Genomic DNA, 19,314 nt, shown 5'->3' with positions numbered 1-19,314 from the left:
TCTCTAATCTTTCTTAGGTTCTTCAAAAACAGCTTGATGATGCCAAGGAGGGAGAAATGGCCTTATTAAGCAAGCACAAAGAAGTGGAAAGTGAGCTAGCAGCTGCCAGAGAACGTCTACAACAGCAAGCTTCTGATCTTGTCCTCAAAGCCAGTATGTCTGACCATAATTTGTTATAATTATAGCTCAGCTAAAACCAACACTAAAATATTCTTTCAAAACAAAATTTGAATATTTAACAATTTTTTCTGATTTAAGATTTAAACATTTTACAAATATTTTTAAAAAATATTTATTTTTTAGTTGTAGTTGGACACAATACCTTTCTTTATTTTACCTATTTATTTTTATGTGGTGCTGAGGATCGAACCCAGGGCCTTGCATGTGCTAGACAAGCACTCTACCTCTGAGCCACAACCTCAGCCCCTTTTACTAACATTTTAAAATTATTTGGATTCTATGTTAAAGGACTCTGTTATCTTATTAGTGAACCATAAGAAGCAAATATATTTTTGTAGAAGCAAATATATTTTTGTAGAAAAACTAAGATTTAGCTGGTAAAATCACCAATAAATAAAGCAGTAAAAGAAAAATCAAACATTCTAAGAGACTTTCATCCTTTAAAAGCCTACATTTTAGAGCATTTAAATTAGTTGAACTATATGCAACTTTCATTTGACTTGTTATTAAGGATTGTTTTACATGCTAAAACTGAGTTGTCCATTCTCAAGTGGCTGAGTTGCTCATTTCATAGCCCTTACTAGAGGAGGTAGCTGACTTATGTCAGATCCAAAGTTGTGTTTTGTTGTAGTGTTTAATGTGCCCAGCAAAGCTGATTAACACCTTTTCTGATTTTCATTGGCTTATTGATAAATCACAGATTTCTCTTCCCACAAAGTAGTAATTTTTAATAACCTTCAACATGCATCAGGATCACCTGGAGGGTTTGTGAAATCAATGATGCTTGGCTTCATCCCTAAGAGTTTTTGACTCACTGGGTCTGGGGCAGGCTTTTTTCTCACATGATGTTGGTCCTGCTGGTACTTTGAGAACTACTGCATTAAACCATGCTTTCTATGAGTCTCTGTTTTCAAAATCACATCTGCTCTCTCATTTTCCTCCCCTTCCCCATGCATTTTCACTGCCATTTATTTCATTCTTTCATAACTTTGCTGTTCTTACCTGTTTTTTTTTTAATCTAGTCTCTTGTCTAAAACAAATTCAGTCTCAACGAAACTGCTATCTGCCACCTTTGTTCCCTGCATACAAATTCTTTCTCTATTAAAATTAGAAAAAAGAAGCAATTAGAAAAGAACAAATTGCTCATTTTGGCTTCATAGTGTTAGTCTGTGCATCCTCTTACCTTGTTTTACTCCCAGGAGACTTTTACATGAACCAATGAAGAGTTGCTTCTACTTCAGCTTGTATAGCCTACAATGTTAAAAAAGAAAAAAGACAAGACAGAAACTTATTAGGTACAGAGAGCAACTTCAGTGAAATGAAAATGGACTTTCTAATTTAAATTATTTTAGTTGGATAAGAAACATTCCCATGGTAAATATTTCCATTTTATACAGTGAAGAAACCAAAGAAAAAATTGTACATGCAGACCAATTTATTTTACTTAGGTATAAAGTACAATTGTGTAATTAAATACAAACTGTTTAGTATCACAGTAACTGATTTCTAAATTGAAAGGATTTTCTTTTGGGGGGGCATAGGTCATATTGGAATGCTTCAAGCAACTCAAATGACCCAGGAGGTTACAATTAAAGATTTAGAATCAGAAAAATCAAGGGCCAATGAGAGATTATCTCAGCTTGAGGAGGAAAGAGCTTTTTTGCAAAGCAGAACTCAAAGTTTGGATGAAGAGCAAAAACAGCAAATCCTGGAACTAGAGAAGGTAAAGAATAATAAGATACCCTACCTCAAAAAGGGAGGGGAGAAAGGTCAGTTTTGCTTGTTTTCAGATTTAAAGTATTTGGAGTGTTTACTCCTACTTCCACAGTAACAGTGCATTTCTTACTTCTGCAGTTGTTTTTATTTTTATCATGAGGAAATTTACAAAGTTAGAGTATTCCATAATGTGTACATATTCAAAATACTTGGGTAATAATCTAGAATATAAATACTTAAGACATTTCAACCTATTTCAAGCCAGAAACTGAGTGAACTCTGATTTCAATGGAAGGTGCATTTAGTTAATTAGATTTCTTTTTGTGTTAATTTTTTTTTCAATACTGGAATTGAACCCAGAGCCTCAAGCATGCTAGGCAAGCACCCTACCACTGAACTACATCACCAGCCCTTTTTTAAAACTTTTGAGATCTCACTAAGTTGCTCAGGCTGACTTCAAACTTTCTGTCCTCTGTCTCTTCCTCCTGAGTAGCTGGGATTATACGTATATGCCACCATGTTCATCTGCACATACACCTAGGAAATTTTTATACAACTGAAAAGGATGACAAGCATTAAGTTTTGAAAATTCATATATCAGAAAATCAGATTTCTAGATTAAATAAGTCAGATGTTATTTGTAGAGTCATTGCTGAATATTTATTTGTTTTTTTTTCAGATACCCACAGTACCATGTAGGAGTTTTGGTCATCCTTTCCTTTCTCCTTCTCTCAATAACTTAATATATGTGCATACACACAACCTTTCGCCTTCCATCCAGTTAAGCTCTGTTCCTGTGTATTCTCACAACACATGATGGACACCCCTTTCATAGGACTTATAAAATTATATTCTCAGTGTCTTTTAACATTTTTTTGCCACTAGACTTGTGAGTGCTTAAAGGATATTCAATTGGAACTCAAAATTTTATTGAATAGTATCACTTGAGATAGCTAATGAGTGAACCATTTTGCATGCTACTTTACATACAGGAGGTCAATCTCTTTTAGACTTCCTTTTTTTCGATTTATATATGAGTCTAACTTAATAATGATCTATTTTACTTCTTGATTTAAAATATTTTATTTTACCTCTGCCACCTTGTCAAACTGAGTATACCAGTGATCTATTATATTTCAAAAGTAGATCTCATAGCATTCAGTTTATTCAAGTTTACATATTTGTAAGGTGTTCAAATACTAATAGCAGTAATAGAAACTACTGACCTTTATTGGTTTTAATTCAAGAAAGTAAATGAAGCAAAGAGAACTCAGCAAGAATATTATGAAATGGAGTTAAAAAACCTGCAAAATAGATTGGAAGGAGAGGTGACTCAATTAAATGAAGCCCATTCTAAGACTTTGGAAGAATTAGCCTGGAAGCACCATATGGCGATTGAGGCTGTCCACAGCAATGCAATTAGAGATAAGAAAAAACTGCAAATGGTGAGTAAAAATTCAATTTATTATTGTGTTGTAAACTGATGAGAAATCCAACATAGCCTATATTATAGAGGAATAATTTGCTTCATTTTGATGGTTCCTGTCCTATAATCATTCTTCAAATCATAGTTCAAATAGAATCATACATGAAGTTCTTGACATGAGACATATTTTATTGAACTGATATATGGCATGGTTGTTTTAGTAGAAATACTGTCTTTGATCTTGAACTCTCTCTTCATGAGACAACCAACTAAGTGTACCCTTTAGGGAGTCTCAACTAGTTAAAGCATCTATTTTCCTTTCCTGTGAAAATGACTCAACTAAGTCGTCAGCTTACTAATGATTCTACATTAACAGTATTGGCACAGTAAAAAAAATGAAATATATGACAGACTTTGGCCTTACATGGAGCTCTTTGCTTATTAGCCACATTACCTTGAGCTCTACGAGCCATGATGTTCCTCTGAGGCTCAAGTTAAAGTGTTGGGTTTCCAGACATGTCCTAGCACGTGATGATGAAAAAATACTGGTTATTAATATTTCTTATCATGTGGCAGATACTGCCATGATGTTGTACATATATTTTTTAATTTAATGCCATTTTACTGAAGATGGGATGTGCTTAGTCATGTGTCATGTGAAACTAATGAAACTCAGGCCTTGAACTCAGGTTTCATGTATCCCAAACTCCAAGGCATTTAAACACCACCTTATGTAGGCATTTATTAATGATGACTGTTACCTTATATATAGTAGCATTTTGGAGTTTAAAAAGAGCTTTCCTATAGTATATTCCTTAATACTTAAGATTTGGAGATTACTATTATTTTTATTATACAGATAGTATAATATGTTTAATAAACCCAAATGCAGAGCCACAAACATGGTAAGTAGAACAAGTGGAATATGGATTTAGATCTTCTGCTTCAGTGTTCTTTCCTTTTGTGACACAACTAGTTGGAAAAAATATTTCAAGACCTTAAAAATTAAAAATTCAAGTAAGACTTTCTCTCAGAATGTTATTTCTGCCTAAGCTTATATAGCTAAATACTTATGTACTTTATGCACACTCACTATTCCAGGACTGACGTGTGCTGCTTTAATCATGTGTGCTTAGTGGCTCTGGATGTTCAGGATTTTATTGTAAAATGATAAATGGTACTTGCTACTTCTGTAATTTCTTTGATAGCTATCTTTTACTATTGTTTTTCATTTCAGTATCCCTCTCACTGTACCCTTCTCCTTTCTTATTGGAACATTTAAATGGTGTGTGTCTTGCTTTTAGTCTATATCTCTGTATTGTTTTAAGTGCCAGAATCAAATTATCTTTTATCAGTATCATTTTTACTTCATTATTTTACTCTTAATGATTCTTTTATGCACTATATTTTGAGGCCACCTCAGAAGCCTGCCTTAACCCACTTAAATTTCTTAAAGCATGATTGCTATAAGATTACTTGATGTTTCCTATATGTGAACATATTCAAAACATCTGTGGTAGCCTTATTTGTACTCTTCTCTTTTGTCAAAATAACTATTTGTAACTTGCTGCTTCATTTCCCTCCTGCCTTCTTGCTTGTCTGACTCTAAGCTAAAACCATGTTACTAGAATAGTTTTTAAAGAATATTTAGCTAAAGATGACTTCTCTGCTCCTCATTGTTAAGTTATCCCAAAGGATTATGTTTTTCATCCTAACTAGTTCACCCACATGAAAGTGAGTATACAGAGAACCCAAGCAGAGGAGTTGACATGCAGGCTTGAGACTGCACTGCCTTAGAAAGGCAAAGCAGCTCTTGTGTGGTATCTGGAACTTAGATTTCAGCAAGGTTCTCATAAGAATGACTCATTGTATCTAAACTGTTCATGCATACAGTGCCAGATCATAGGTGACCAGCTGCTAACAAAAACCTGGGTACCAAGTATTTCATGAACTTTCCTGGTATACAGCATTTCACAGTGAATTGTCATAAATTGCTACGAAATTGTATTCAATGTGAAAGGGTTCTTGGAGCTTTGCCTGTCTCCTTTAGACCTCAGCTCACATTCCTTTCCCTTTGCTAGTTGTACTTTGAATGATTTTGCTGTAATAAATCAGAGCCACTGTACAAGGAGTCCTGTGAGTACTCCTAGCATATCACCACGCCTCAGTTTGTCATGGGTACCCTAAAATTGGATCCATTTATTACTCTACTCCCCTCACAGTGTAGGGATGTTGAATGTCTTGTGACATTCCATGCTCTTTTTTGCCTCCATGGTATATCACTTGCTTTTCCTCTGCCTTTGCATTCCCTTCTTACTCCACCTCCTTTTCCTTCCTGCTGTAGCCTTTTTAAACCATACTTAGGAATTGCTTTCTTTCTAAAGGTTTCCCTACCAAACAACCTTATCAGTTCCCCATCCATATACTCCTGTACCCTCTCTGTATGTCTAATTCTAACTAATATCTTTAATTACTTGATTTTTAAAATTTATTTATTTATTTTAATTAGGTATATATCACAGCAGAATGCATTTTGATTCATTGTACACAATTGCAGAAGAACTTTTCATTTTTCTGGTTGTACATGATGTAGCGTCACACCATATGTATAGTTTTACATGTACCTAGGGTAATGATATCCATCTCATTCCACCCATCTTTCCTGTTCCCCTGTATCCTTCCCACTTCTCCCTTCCTTTTGCCAAATCAAGGTATCTACCTCCATATTCCACCCCACCCCACCCCAGTTATGGCTCAGCATTCACTCATCAGAGAGAACATTCAGTCTTTTTTTTTTTGGGGGGGGGGATTGGCTTACTTCACTTAGCATGATATTCTCCAACTCTATCCTAATTTACCTGTAAATGCCATAATTTTATTCTCTTTTAATGCTGAGTAATATTCCATTGTGTATATACCACAGTTTCTTTATCCATTCATCTATTGAAAGGCATCTAGGTTGCTTCTACAGTTTAGCTATTGTGAATTGAGCTGCTATAAACATTGATGTGGCTGCATTACTATAGTATGCTGATTTTTAAGTCCTTTGTCTTATAGACTGAGGAGTGGGATAGCTGTGTCAAATGGTGGTTCCATTTCAAGTTTTCTAAGGAATCTCTCCATACTGCTTTCCAGATTGGTTACACCAATTTTCAGTCCCACCAGCAATGTATGAGTGTGCCTTTCCCCCCGCATTCTCATCAACACTTATTGTTGTCTGTATTCTTGATAACTGCCATTCTGACTGGTGTGAAATGAAATGTTAGAGTAGTTTTGGTTTATGTTTCTCCAATTACTAGAGATGTTGAACATTTTTTTCCATATTACTTCATTCTTGAGCTTATTAAAGGCAGCCACTATGTCTTAATACGTTTGTTTCCCAAGTATTAAATAGCACACCTGGCAAAGAGTAGGTAGTCTTGAGTAAGTATCAGTTTTACTGGTTTTGCTATTCAGTGTCTTAATTTTGTACATGCTAATACTCTACTGTTATTTCTATATTAGACATCTGAGTTCCAGAAGTGTTACTGGATTTATTTAAATGTAAACATAAAAGAATTCTGAATTCTGGAGAATAGTAATGTTTTCTTTATTCATCAAATTATCATTGAAATCATACTTCTCAGTTTTTTTACTATAACAATTTAAACCAGCTACATATTCTTTCTATTCAAAAAACTACTTAATGGCTATATCATATGTGATTGAATGGTAGAATCTAAGCTACTGGGATTGAGCAGAGTCGCTGTTAATTCTGATACTGTTTAAAGGTAAGGCTAATTTGAAAATTGTCAAAATATAAGACAGAAAAGTCTTTCTTGGAATCTTAAGTTTATAATGTTTTCAATATTGTTTATTTTCTAATATTTCTTTTTCTAAGGAATTAGAGGAACAATATAAAAAGGAAAAACTAAACCTGGAAGAGGATAAAAGTCAGCTTCAACTAGAGCTAGAAAACCTGAAGGAAGCCCTGGAAGACAAGCTGAATACAGCTAATCAAGAGGCAAGAATTCTTTAGGCCTATCCCCTACACTATATATGTTTTTAATAATAACTTATTCTGGTGACACTGTGTAGGTAGTGAAGGTAACATATCTGGGACAAAAATAATTTAAAAATCTTGATGCTTAATTTTTCTTGAGTGTTTTCTTAGAAGGTAAAAATTTACTATCAAAAACATTAAACCAAGTTGTTTTTCTAGGGAAGAGTAAACAAAGGAGAATATTACCTTACTGGGAAATAAATGGAAGAGGCGCGTCTTCTCTTTTGCAAAATCTTCCCTACCGTATGTCTGGTTTTTAAAAAGAGAAATGTTTTAAGTTCTATATAATGGTATCTAAAATAAATTTTAAGGGGCTGGGATTGTGGATCAGTGGTAGAGCATTTGCCTGGCATGTGTGAGGCCCTGGGTTCGATCCTCAGCACCACATGTAAATAAAAGATCCATTGTCAACTAAAAAATATTAAAAAATAAAATAAATTTTAAATTCTCAAAGAAAATATCATTTATCCTGGAAAAGAAAAGGATATGATAAAAATGTTATCACAAATTTGTGAATAAAATCAATGTAAAGACTTTTTTTAAAATCACAACATTTTTCATCCCTTCTCTTTCCCTCTTTTGCCAGGTTGAGGTTATGGGCTAGAAAGCCTTTGTCCTGTCTTCTTCCCTTTCTTTCCTTTAATTCTTCATGTAGCTTGTTGTGTGATCTTCCTCAGACTCTTGACACCAGTGTCATCTTCCCCAATAGCCTTCAAGTCCGCTTTCTCATCACTCCACTTCTTCCCACAGAAACCACACCAAAATGCATGAGTGCCCCTGAGCAGGCTATTAATTTTCACTCAGTGATGTTATTTTTTTTTTTTTAGTTGTAGTTGGACACACTACCTTTATTTCACTACATTCATCCAGAGAAAGAACTAAGTGCTATATTTGGAAAGGATGGAGTAGTAATCAGACTGTTACTGAAATCAGCCCAGCTCATTTTCTATCCAGGGTAATCCACTGCTAGCTTCAGATTGCACACCTCTCTCAGCAGAACATGATCCTTGGAGTTACTGAATACTGCTCTCATTAGAAGACACTTTACTGACCATCTGTGTTTCTCATGCAGGCCCGCAGGGTTCTTTTCTCAATTCTAAATGGCTTATCTAAGTGTTCCTCCAACCTACATTCCTTAATTTCACTGAGGAGAGATCTAGTAAATATGTGACTTATGTTCCTTCTGGCTACATTTTCAATTATGTTTTAGCACCCTACTAGTGTTTTGATGTCACTTTAGATTGACTCCCCAAGCATCTGCCTGGCTCATTCCTCCATATGCTTGTACTTTCCCTTCAGTCTGGGACATCTTTTCTCTTGTCCTGCTTTGCTGACTAGGATCTCCAGAGATAGTAAACATTCTTATTTGGCTTCCTGCTATTAAAGGAACCATATCAACATTTCCCAGTTAACCCAAAATGCTTCTCCAGAGTTCTGTTTTATAAGAGCCCTTTATCAGGTCAGGGAAATTCTCTTCCAATTCTAGTTTTATAATTTAAAAAAAAATCATGAATAGATGTTGAGTTTTCTATAACTATTCAGATCATACTTTTTTCTTAATTAATGTTCTACTTTAATTAGTTTCCTCATATTAAATCAACATTGAATTTATACATTTTTGATATAATGTAAGATTCTGTTGGTTAATACCTGTTTGGGGATTCATGATCCCATATTTGTAATATTGCTTTGTATTTTTCCTTTCTCATATCTTCCTTTTCTGGTTTTCAAGTCAAGATTATACTGGCCTTATAAAATTAAATAAAACACATGCCTTCTTCTGTTCTCTGGAAGAGTGAGATTGAAATTATTTTTAACCTCATTTGCATTGTGGTTAGAAATTGTGGTTTGCATGAAAGCAGTTTTTGAAACTTGTTTAAATTAGCTTTGTGACCTAGAACATGAAAGTGTTCTGAATGATTTCAGTCAGTTAATGCAGTGAATACTATGTCTATCCATAAAATTAAGATTTTAAACTATTTCAAATCTTCTCTATTCTTTCTGATACTTATCTCCTTTGTTTTTTCCTGAGACTGACAAATTCATTTTATTTTAAAATTAATGTTTTTTTATTGGTTGTTCAAAATATTACAAAGCTCATGACATATCATCTTTCATACATTTGACTCAAGTGGGTTATGAACTCCCATTTTTACCCCAAATACAAATTGCAGAATCACATCAGTTACACATTCACATTTTTACATAATGCCATATTAGTGACTGTTGTATTCTGCTGCCTTTCCTATCCCCTGCTATCCCCCCTCCCCTCCCCTCCCATCTTCCCTCTCTACCTCATCTGCTGTTGTTCATTCTCTCCCTTGTTTCCCCCCCCCCTTTCCCCTCACAACCTCTTGTATGTGATTTTGTATAACATTGAGGGTTTCCTTCCGTTTCCATGCAATTTCCCTTCTCTCTCCCTTTCCCTCCCACCACTCATCTCTGTTTAATGTTAATCTTTTCCTCATGTTCTTCCTCCCTGCTCAGTTCTTAGTTGCTCTCCTTAAATCAAAGAAGACATTTGGCATTTGTTTTTTAAAGATTGGCTAGCTTCACTTAGCATAATCTGCTCTAATGCCATCCATTTCCCTGCAAATTCCGTGATTTTGTCATTTTTTAGTGCTGCATAATACTCCATTGTGTATAAATGCCACATTTTTTAATCCATTCATCTATTGAAGGGCATCTGGGTTGGTTCCACAGTCTAGCTATTGTGAATTGTGCTGCTATGATCATTGATGTGGCAGTATCCCTATAGTATGCTCTTTTAAGGTCTTCAGGGAATAGTCCAAGAAGGGCGATAGCTGGATCAAATGGTGGTTCCATTCCCAGCTTTCCCAGGAATCTCCATACTGCTTTCCAAATTGGCTGCACCAATTTGCAGTCCCACCAGCAATGTACAAGTGCACCCTTTTCTCCACATCCTCGCCAGCACTTATTGTTGTTGGACTTCATAATGGCTGCCAATCTTACTGGAGTGAGATGGTATCTTAGGGTGGTTTTGATTTGCATTTCTCTGACTGCTAGAGATGGTGAGCATTTTTTCATGTACTTATTGATTGATTGTATGTCCTCCTCTGAGAAGTGTCTGTTCAGGTCCTTGGCCCATTTGTTGATTGGGTTATTTGTTATCTTATTGTTTAATTTTTTGAGTTCTTTGTATATTCTGGAAATTAGGGCTCTATCTGAAGTGTGAGGAGTAAAAATTTGTTCCCAGGATGTAGGCTCCCTATTTACTTCTCTTATTGTTTCTCTTGCTGAGAAAAAACTTTTTAGTTTAAGTAAGTCCCATTTGTTTATTCTTCTTATTAACTCTTGGGCTATGGGTGTCCTATTAAGGAATTTGGAGCCCGACCCCACAATATGTAGATCGGAGCCAACTTTTTCTTCTATCAGGCGCAGAGTCTCTGATTTGATATCAAGCTCTTTGATCCATTTTGAGTTAACTTTTGTGCATGGTGAGAGAAAGGGGTTCAGCTTCATTTTGTTGCATATGGATTTCCAGTTTTCCCAGCACCATTTGTTGAAGATGCTATCCTTCCTCCATTGCATGCTTTTAGCCCCTTTATCAAATATAAGAAAGTTGTAATTTTGTGGATTGGTCTCTGTGTCCTCTATTCTGTACCATTGGTCCACCTTCCTGTTTTGGTACCAGTACCATGCTGTTTTTGTTACTATTGCTCTGTAGTACAGTTTGAAATCTGGTATCGCTATACCTCCAGATTCACAGTTCCTGCTTAGAATTGCTTTTGCTATTCTGGGTCTTTTGTTTTTCCATATAATTGGAAAAACAAAAGATTGCTTTATCTATTTCTACAAGCACTTATCTTCTTAATTGATCAGTTATTAAAGACCGGTATTATGATGGTGTATTTATTTGTTTCTCCTTAGATTTATAAGCTTTGTTGTATTCATATAAAAGAAAAAAAATATTTTAGATACTTAGTAAATCACACTTTTTAGCTTATATTGTATTATTTGATATTGTATAACTGCCACAGTCCGGCTGCAGCAAAATAGCCGGGGGGCGGGGGGTGACGAACAACTTGTGTAGAATGATACAGCAGGAGTAGGAGCCGTTTATTGTAGGACAGGAGAGGTATTTATACATTCCACACAGCTTATCTTAATTAACATAAACTCGATACAGCAGTCAACCAATAAGGAATCTCCACACTTAATGGCTCGTTGGCGTTACTTCACAAACCACTCCCTCTGGCATTTTGCCAGGCGCCATCCTGACTTGTTTACAGACTCTAACATATAACCTGCTTTCTTTTAGTTTGATGTGAATAGTATATCTTTTTCCATGCTTTGTCTTTCAGTTTTCTGTGTGTGCCTCTTGCAAACCACATATGACTACAAATCTAGTCTGAAATGTTTTCCTTTTAAATCAGAGTTTATTTCATTTTAATGGGAGGACTAGTAGATATATCTATGCAGAGAGAAGGAAAGGATTAGGAGATACTTTATAAAGACTTTAAAAGAGAGGATTTTAGAAAAAAATTAATATGCTCTTCTATAAGTTTATGGATCTTAATTACCCTTATAAGTGGTATAGCCTAAAAATAGACTATATGAGTTAAGATGATAAATTCAAAAATGCTGAAATCATAATATGATATTAAGTGACTCCAGCATCTCAGTTGAAGCATAAGTATGCTATCCTTTGAAATTTTATTTGGGATCGCCTTCAGAAACAGAATATTAGACTGAGAGTTAATAATCTGACCATTATGGTATTTTAAATATTCTTCTAATATTCAAGTTTATAGGTTTTCTTCTGGATATAAGTTTTTTATGCATATATATGTATATACACATACACATATACATATATAGGTATATGTATTTCAATATTTTCTTAAAATGGAAATAATTTGGTTTTATTATAAATGTTACTTCATAATTAATATATTGTCTGATACATGGTAACACATCAGTAAATATTTGTGAATGAAACATTAAATTAACACATATTACTGAAAACTAAATCAACTTTCTTGTAAGTAAGAGTATAGTTTTCTCTTGTGTAACAGATTTCCAACAAGTTTCGTGACTTAAAATGGCACGTCTTTTTTATCACACGGTTTTGTGGGTCAGGAGTCCAGTTGTGGGTTAACTGCATCCACTGCTCAGGGTCTTACTAGGCTGAGATCAAAGTGATAGCTGAGGCCACACTCCTACCTGGAATGAGAGGTTCTTTTTCAAGCTCGCTGGGTACCAGAAATCATTTCCTTGTGGCTGTGTGAATGAGTTCTCCATTTTTGTTTTATCTTTTTTTTTAGTTGTAGATGAACACAATATCATTATTTTATTTATTTATTTTTATATGGTGCTGAGAATTGAACACAATGCCTCGTATGTGCTAGGCAAGCGCTCTACCACTGAGCCACAACCCCAGACTGAGGTCTCCATTGTCTTGCCAGCTCCTGGCCAAGGAGCTGCTCTCAACTCTGAGAGTCGCCCTTCCCAAGCACCCTCCTCCCCAAGTGACCAGGTGAAGCATATTTCACCCATGAGTCCCAATATGCTGAGGAGCCCAGGGAATCAGAGATGCTCCTACTAAACCTTGCTCCTCAGGTTAGTGTTTTTCCTGGAAAACAGATATATAATTTTGTTTAGTTTTTTTTTTTTTAAATTATTGCCTTTCTATCTAGCTCTTGCTCTAAAGATGATCTTTTTAGAAAAAGAGCTGAGTTGTAGTCGGAAGATGAATTGTGTGGGGAGGGTGTTGGTAATTAGAGTTATTAGATAAATGACTTAAGATGCTATTAAATTAGTCCAGGCAAGAAATGATTTACAAATAAAACTGATTTAGAAATAAAACTGAGGGTGGAAATTGTATAGAAATAAGCAGGAATTTATGTGGTGATAGAAAGTGACTCAGGTAGCTAGCTCAGGTTTTTGGACAGATAATGACGCCATTATTGATTGATAGGCATTATAGGAGGAAAAGTTTATTGGAATGGCAAGACAATGATTTGTTTGTATATGTGACTTCAAACTGATTGTAAAACATGTAGGCTGGAAATAAGTGGAGTTCTGGCCTGGCGGATAAGAGTAGTCAGTTCCTGAAGCCCTTTAAGTGGAGGACCTCACCAGGTATAGCTGATAAGAAGAAGAGAACCAATATTGAGTTAATCAGGCCAGGAAAAGGTATCAAGGAGGAAAAATCAGAAGTCTACGAATGAGGATTAATAGATATCAGAAAACCACAAAAGCAATATTTAAAAGAAGGGGGAAGTACCTTGCAATTTCGTACTTTGCTTGTAGAGTATGAGTCCTGAAAAGATGGCAGTAGGTTGAACAATGATGAGTTCTCCAAGGACCTTTCTATGATTTCAACAGAAAAGTTGGGTTGGAAGCTAGAGTAAATAGATTTAATCAGAATAGTAATGGATGAAAGTGTTCTTTTAAAACTCTGTACATAGAAGATAAAGGTAAAATTAGATCCTTTTTCAGCCTTGTGCCAAAAAATTCCAAAATTACCAAACATCAAAATGAGGGGCAATTTGGATAACATTGTGTCTCTTGGCTCTTGTGTTCTCACGGGAGATTTCAAGCAAGACACAGAACATATTAAAAGTAGAGCAAATTTTGTTAGAGGAGAAAGGAAAAACACCCTAAAGGGGTGGGTCATCTCAGGGAGGAAAGTGACATTGCAACCGCTTTGTTCTCTAGTTCTGTTTGTAGAGAGCCCCACTCAGGTACTACCTCTTTTGACTGATAGTAGAATTGCATCCAATTATTAAGTCACAATATATATCATCAGGGGGTGGAGAATTTTACAATTATAATGAGATTAAAATGACATGCTAAAAATCTAAAGGCAGCTCTTAGTCACCTTGGCCCATGTTGACCCATTCTAATAATCTTGTTTTATAGGTTTTGTGATCATTTGGGCTTTGTTTTTAATTATCCTCTCTTCCTGAGTCTGAGAATCTTGAGTCTGTATGTATAAAGGTTATAAAAGTCCCCTTTCAGGGTAACTTGCATTCTTATCAGGGAGAGGTCTTGGACACTGTTGTGATTTGGTTATGAGGTTCCCCCTAAAACTTGTGTTAATTCAGGAATATTCAGAGGTAAAATTATTAGATTATGGGAGCTACAACTTAATTGATCCATTCTAATTTGAATAGAATAACTGGGAGTTAACTGTAGGCAGGTGGAGTGTGACTAGAGGAGGTGGGTCACTAGGGCATGCCCTGGAAGGGTTCATCCTCCCTGTGGCCCCTTCTTCTTTCTATTTCTTGGGCACTATGAACCAAGTAGTGCTTCTCCACCATACCCTTCCACCATGATCTTCCATCATGATGTTCTGCCTCACCTTGAACCCACAAGAGTGGAGTTAGCCCACCATGGATTGAACCTCTGAAACCTGAGCCAAAATAAATTTTTCCTCCTCTAAGTTGTTCTTGTTGGGTATTTTGGACACAGAAATGAAAAGCTGACTAACACAGACATATATTCCTTAGCTCTGAGAATAGCCCTACATATGACAGGTTGTTTGTCAAGGAAAAGTAACATTCTCTGTTGACTTAACAAAGAGCAGGACCAGAATGGCCTTGGGTAGATGGCTTTTCCAAGGAAAACTTGTGGAAGACCAGCATGTAGGCCCTGTCTATTTAATTATCCCCTTAACTTCATGCTCCTACTGCTCATGTCTACCTGCTACCTGACAATATGGCCTAGCAGTGATCCTGGTACAATTCAAGGTCAATAAAGCAAAGGCATTGGGGGTGGGGGGCTTTTCGAAGTTAGATACCTTCATATTGAGAGGCTAAAGGAAATTTTGTTTCTTTTTGATTGCTATTAAGTATACATGAACTTTTTCAGTAACTAACTCATTCATCTATTCCATAAATATTGAATGACTGTTAAGTACTGAAGAACCGTTAGGCACTGTGGTTAAAGTGGTGACTAAGTCAGACTTGGTTCCTGCTATCATGGAGAGAAACATAGAAACACGTACTTATAAGTCTACCCATATTGCAAAATGGTGGTAAGTGAGCTTGACAGGATAATAAACAAAGGAAAGCTTATAGAAAGACCCTGAGACATGAGATATTTCTAAGAATTGTAGAAATGGCCGTATAAATGGAGTATGATAGCAACTGTGCTTTTTGTTTAGTGCTTACTACATTCCAAAGTAAAGTTTTATTTAGCGTGCCCTTTTTATTTTTCTTTCCTTTAATCCTCACAACCCTATGCAGTAAAAAACTAGTTGAAAAGTTACATAACTTGCCCTCATCCAGTAGTAGGTGGGTAAAGCCGGAATTCCAATCCAGGCACTGAGATTTCAGAACTTAATTCTTAACCACAGTGCTTACACTTCCTTTTAGTAAGTATAAAGATCAGAGAAGGATAATTGGCCAAGCTGAGCTGGAGATATAGGTAAACTTTTAATCCATGCGAAATATTTTTAATATTATGCTAAGAACTGTGGGAAGCAACTGGAAAATGCTAAGTACAAATATGTGGATGCTTTCCTGAGGTTTAGTGCTTATACCTGTGGCCATATTTGAGATTTATAAATTTACTCTGGTGTTGCAGAAAGTAAATGTAGATGGATAGGTATTTCAGGGAGAAGGTTCCTACTAACTGCATTCTCTCAAGGTGCACATTAATAAAAGGAATCTGAATATTGATCCCTATTGCAAATCACAAAAATTCTAGCTCAAACTAGTCCAACAAAAAAGGAAATGTTATTATTTGGCATGACAACATTCAGAACTGGAACTCTGTTTTTTTTCTTAAGTTGGATTTGCTGTCTTTCTGTTGATTTCATACTTCAATCACAGATTCCCTTAGGTACATGTGCAACTGGAAAGGGTCTTTATAGGCACTCCTTTAAAAGATCCTAAGACTCCTTATTGTGAGTATATAAATTTAATCCACATGCCTGCCCTGAAACATTCCTGATAGCAACAGATTGAGACATCCTAATTAGTTTATAAGTTACAAGTTAGAGTATAAACTCTAACCAAGCTCTGCATACTAGAGTTTGGACTCCCTACTGAGACTATATGGACCAGGAGGGTAGGTTGCCCAGATGCCAAAGAGAGATTTTTATATTGGAAAATAGCAAATATTTTCCACACATATCCATTTTTATTATATTTTAGGAAACATTTTAATCAGCTGTTTGCCACTTACTTTTTATAGTATATTTAATTGTGCAAAATTTTAAAGTTTTTGCCTATTTAAATGTTCATTCTATCTCTAATTAGATTCTTAGTTTCTTTAACATACCTTCTCTTTAACTCTTTATGTGGTAACTAGAACACTGTTCTTTATAAATGTTTTCATGTTTCATATTACATATCTGAAATTTTTTTTAGTCATCTGAAATTTTTCTAGATTATAAAAGAATATTCTTTGTTGTTAAATTTTATTATTCCTCCCTTATTGATTGTTATTACTTCTCTTTTTTAGTGGTATACTCAGGTCTTGAAATTAGATTTTCTGCTAAGTTAAATAATCTTTGAATTCTATTGTGGCTGCTGTCCTTACAGTCATTCATTCACCATCATGATACATACTTATGGCAAGCCATAGAATATAAAATGTAGAGAAGATAAAAATAAGCAACATAAAATAGAGAAAGCAGGGCCATTTAATATAGTTAGTGACAGATAAAATTTTAGAACAGTGTAAGCAAATGCTATATATGAATATGCTAGTATTTTTTTAAAAGAGAGAGAGAATTTCTTAATATTTATTTTTTAGTTTTCGGTGGACACAACATCTTTATTTTATTTGTATGTGGTGCTAAGGATCGAACCCAGTGTTTTACAGTGGAAAGCAAATACTCTACCACTGAGCTACAGCCCCAGCCCCATGCTAGTATATATTTTAAATTAAGAAAGAAATTTTTGTGTAAAAATTTAAATTTTTAATATGACTCAAAGTATTTGAACAATCCAACCAAACCAGTTATAACCATGAAAGAAAATAGACTAACATATGCCTAAAGAGGCACTAAACCCATAGAATATAGTGGGTGAATTTTAATAATCTTTCAAGAAACAGGTAATTCTCTTGCTATGAAAATATTTTAAGTTACAGAAAAATTGGGAGTCTCCATATATCATTTCATGAGGTTAGCATCCTTTTAGAGACACTAACCAGATAATGTACTGCACCCTTCCCCAGAATTGGTGAGCATATACATATATCAGCATATACTTTCATGGAGGGCTGTGCGCCTAGAGAGGGCTATGGGTCAGAGAGGTGCTGGAGACCTTTTATTTTAGTTTTATTTGTGATACCTGTATTTATAATGATAAATATTCTAATAATATTTTTAAAATTCCCAGTTTAATTTTTGTAGGATTTTTATAGGCTTGTCCATTTTTTTGGTTTTAAAGTATTTCATCTACAATTTTTTCAATCTGTATTATAATTTTTATCTTGCTCCAATTCCTTTTTATAGGTATTTATTAAAAATGGAGTTTTTATTTCATAGCATTTTCCTAAATAATTTAAGGTCTTATTCATGGATTTATTTCCTATAATTAGAGGGTAGAGACCTACCTAATCAACAAATTGTCCATTTGCTTGTAATTTCAAGATTACATAAATTCAACTCTTAAAAATTTCACTAGACAAATTTTGTATGGAAACTCAGAAATCACAATTTATTCTCTAGGATACATACATCAACTTGTCAGTATTGACTTAAATTTATCACCTTTGTAAATAGCAGAAGAACTGGACTAAAATGAAATATATTTAGTTAAAGAATGATTTTAAAATATTTCATGTACTTTTTTTCAATATTTATTATAATTTTTATCTTGCTCTAAAATTGCTTTTTATCGGTATTTTGTTATATGATAATATCAGGAATTTTCTTTTTTTTTAATTGGTTGTTCAAAACATTACATAGTTCTTGACATATCATATTCCATACATTAGATTCAAGTGGGTTATGAACTCCCATTTTCACCCCAAATATAGATTGCAGAATCACATCTGTTACATATTCACATTTTTACATGATGCCATATTAGTGACTGTTGTATTCTGCTACCTTTCCTATCCCCTACTATCCCCCCTCCCCTCCCCTCCCATCTTCTCTCTCTACCCCATCTACTGTAATTCATTTCTCTCGTTTTTTTTTTTTCCCATTCCCCTCACAACCTCTTTTTTTCTTAAAACCAAGAGCTTGAGAGATACACCCATTTTTTTTTTTTTTACAAAGTTGTCTTAAAAGGGAAGCCATAAATATGGAGGTCTTTTCAAAAAACAGCAGATGAGCCAACGTGAGGGCACATGCCTGTAATATAGGCCAGGGGCTTGGGAGGCTGAGGCAGGAGGATGGCAAGTTCAAGGCTAACCTCAGCAATTTAACAAGGCCCTAAGCAATTTAGTGAGATCCTGTCTCAAAAAAAAAAAAAAAAAAAAAAAAAAGGGCCAAGGATGTAGCTCAATGGTAAATTGCCCCAGGGTTAAATTCCTAGTACCCTGTCACACACACACACACACAAAAAAAAAAAAAAAAAAAAAAAACAGATGATAAAGGTTATTATTATTCATTCAGTAAAATTAAAACTAAAAAAAAAATTCTAAAAAAGGAATTGTGAGACTGTTTTGCTAGTCTATTAAAATGAGGCCTATTAAAAGTGTTCTATGTACTTGCAGATTGGCCGCCTCCAAGATCTGGTAAGGAAAAGTGAACAAGGTCTTGGCTCTGCTGAAGGACTCATTGCTAGTCTTCAGGACTCCCAGGAAAGACTTCAGAATGAGCTTAACTTGACTAAAGGCAGACTGAAAGAAACCAAGGATGTTCTAGTAAATGTTGAGGTAATTGTATAATTCTAATGTAAGATAAACATCAGCAAAATAAAAAATATAATTTAGCCACTTTGATTACGACTTATTTAAAATATCAAATTGTATGTAATTAGTGTATTGATTCCTAGGGCTATTATAACAAAGTACT

The 19,314-nt window shown here is 34.8% G+C and overlaps 1 protein-coding gene across 2 annotated transcripts in view; it reads left to right on the top strand.

The window, feature by feature from the left end:
• The window catches only part of FAM184A (family with sequence similarity 184 member A), a 129,989-nt gene that overhangs the window by 53,974 nt on the left and 56,701 nt on the right, over positions 1-19,314 (top strand). For both annotated transcript variants that reach the window (XM_081293924.1, XM_081293925.1), the window contains exons 3-7: positions 18-153; positions 1,722-1,903; positions 3,144-3,341; positions 7,203-7,325; positions 19,014-19,175. In XM_081293924.1, the coding sequence (XP_081150050.1) occupies positions 18-153; positions 1,722-1,903; positions 3,144-3,341; positions 7,203-7,325; positions 19,014-19,175 (801 nt within the window). The remainder of the gene's footprint in view (positions 1-17; positions 154-1,721; positions 1,904-3,143; positions 3,342-7,202; positions 7,326-19,013; positions 19,176-19,314) is intronic.

This window comes from Spermophilus citellus (genome assembly GCF_964194105.1).
Source record: "Spermophilus citellus genome assembly, chromosome: 5".
Lineage (NCBI taxonomy): Eukaryota > Metazoa > Chordata > Mammalia > Rodentia > Sciuridae > Spermophilus > Spermophilus citellus.
The sequence above is the reverse complement of the archived record's forward strand: the minus strand, read 5'-3'. Positions and strand labels throughout refer to the sequence as shown.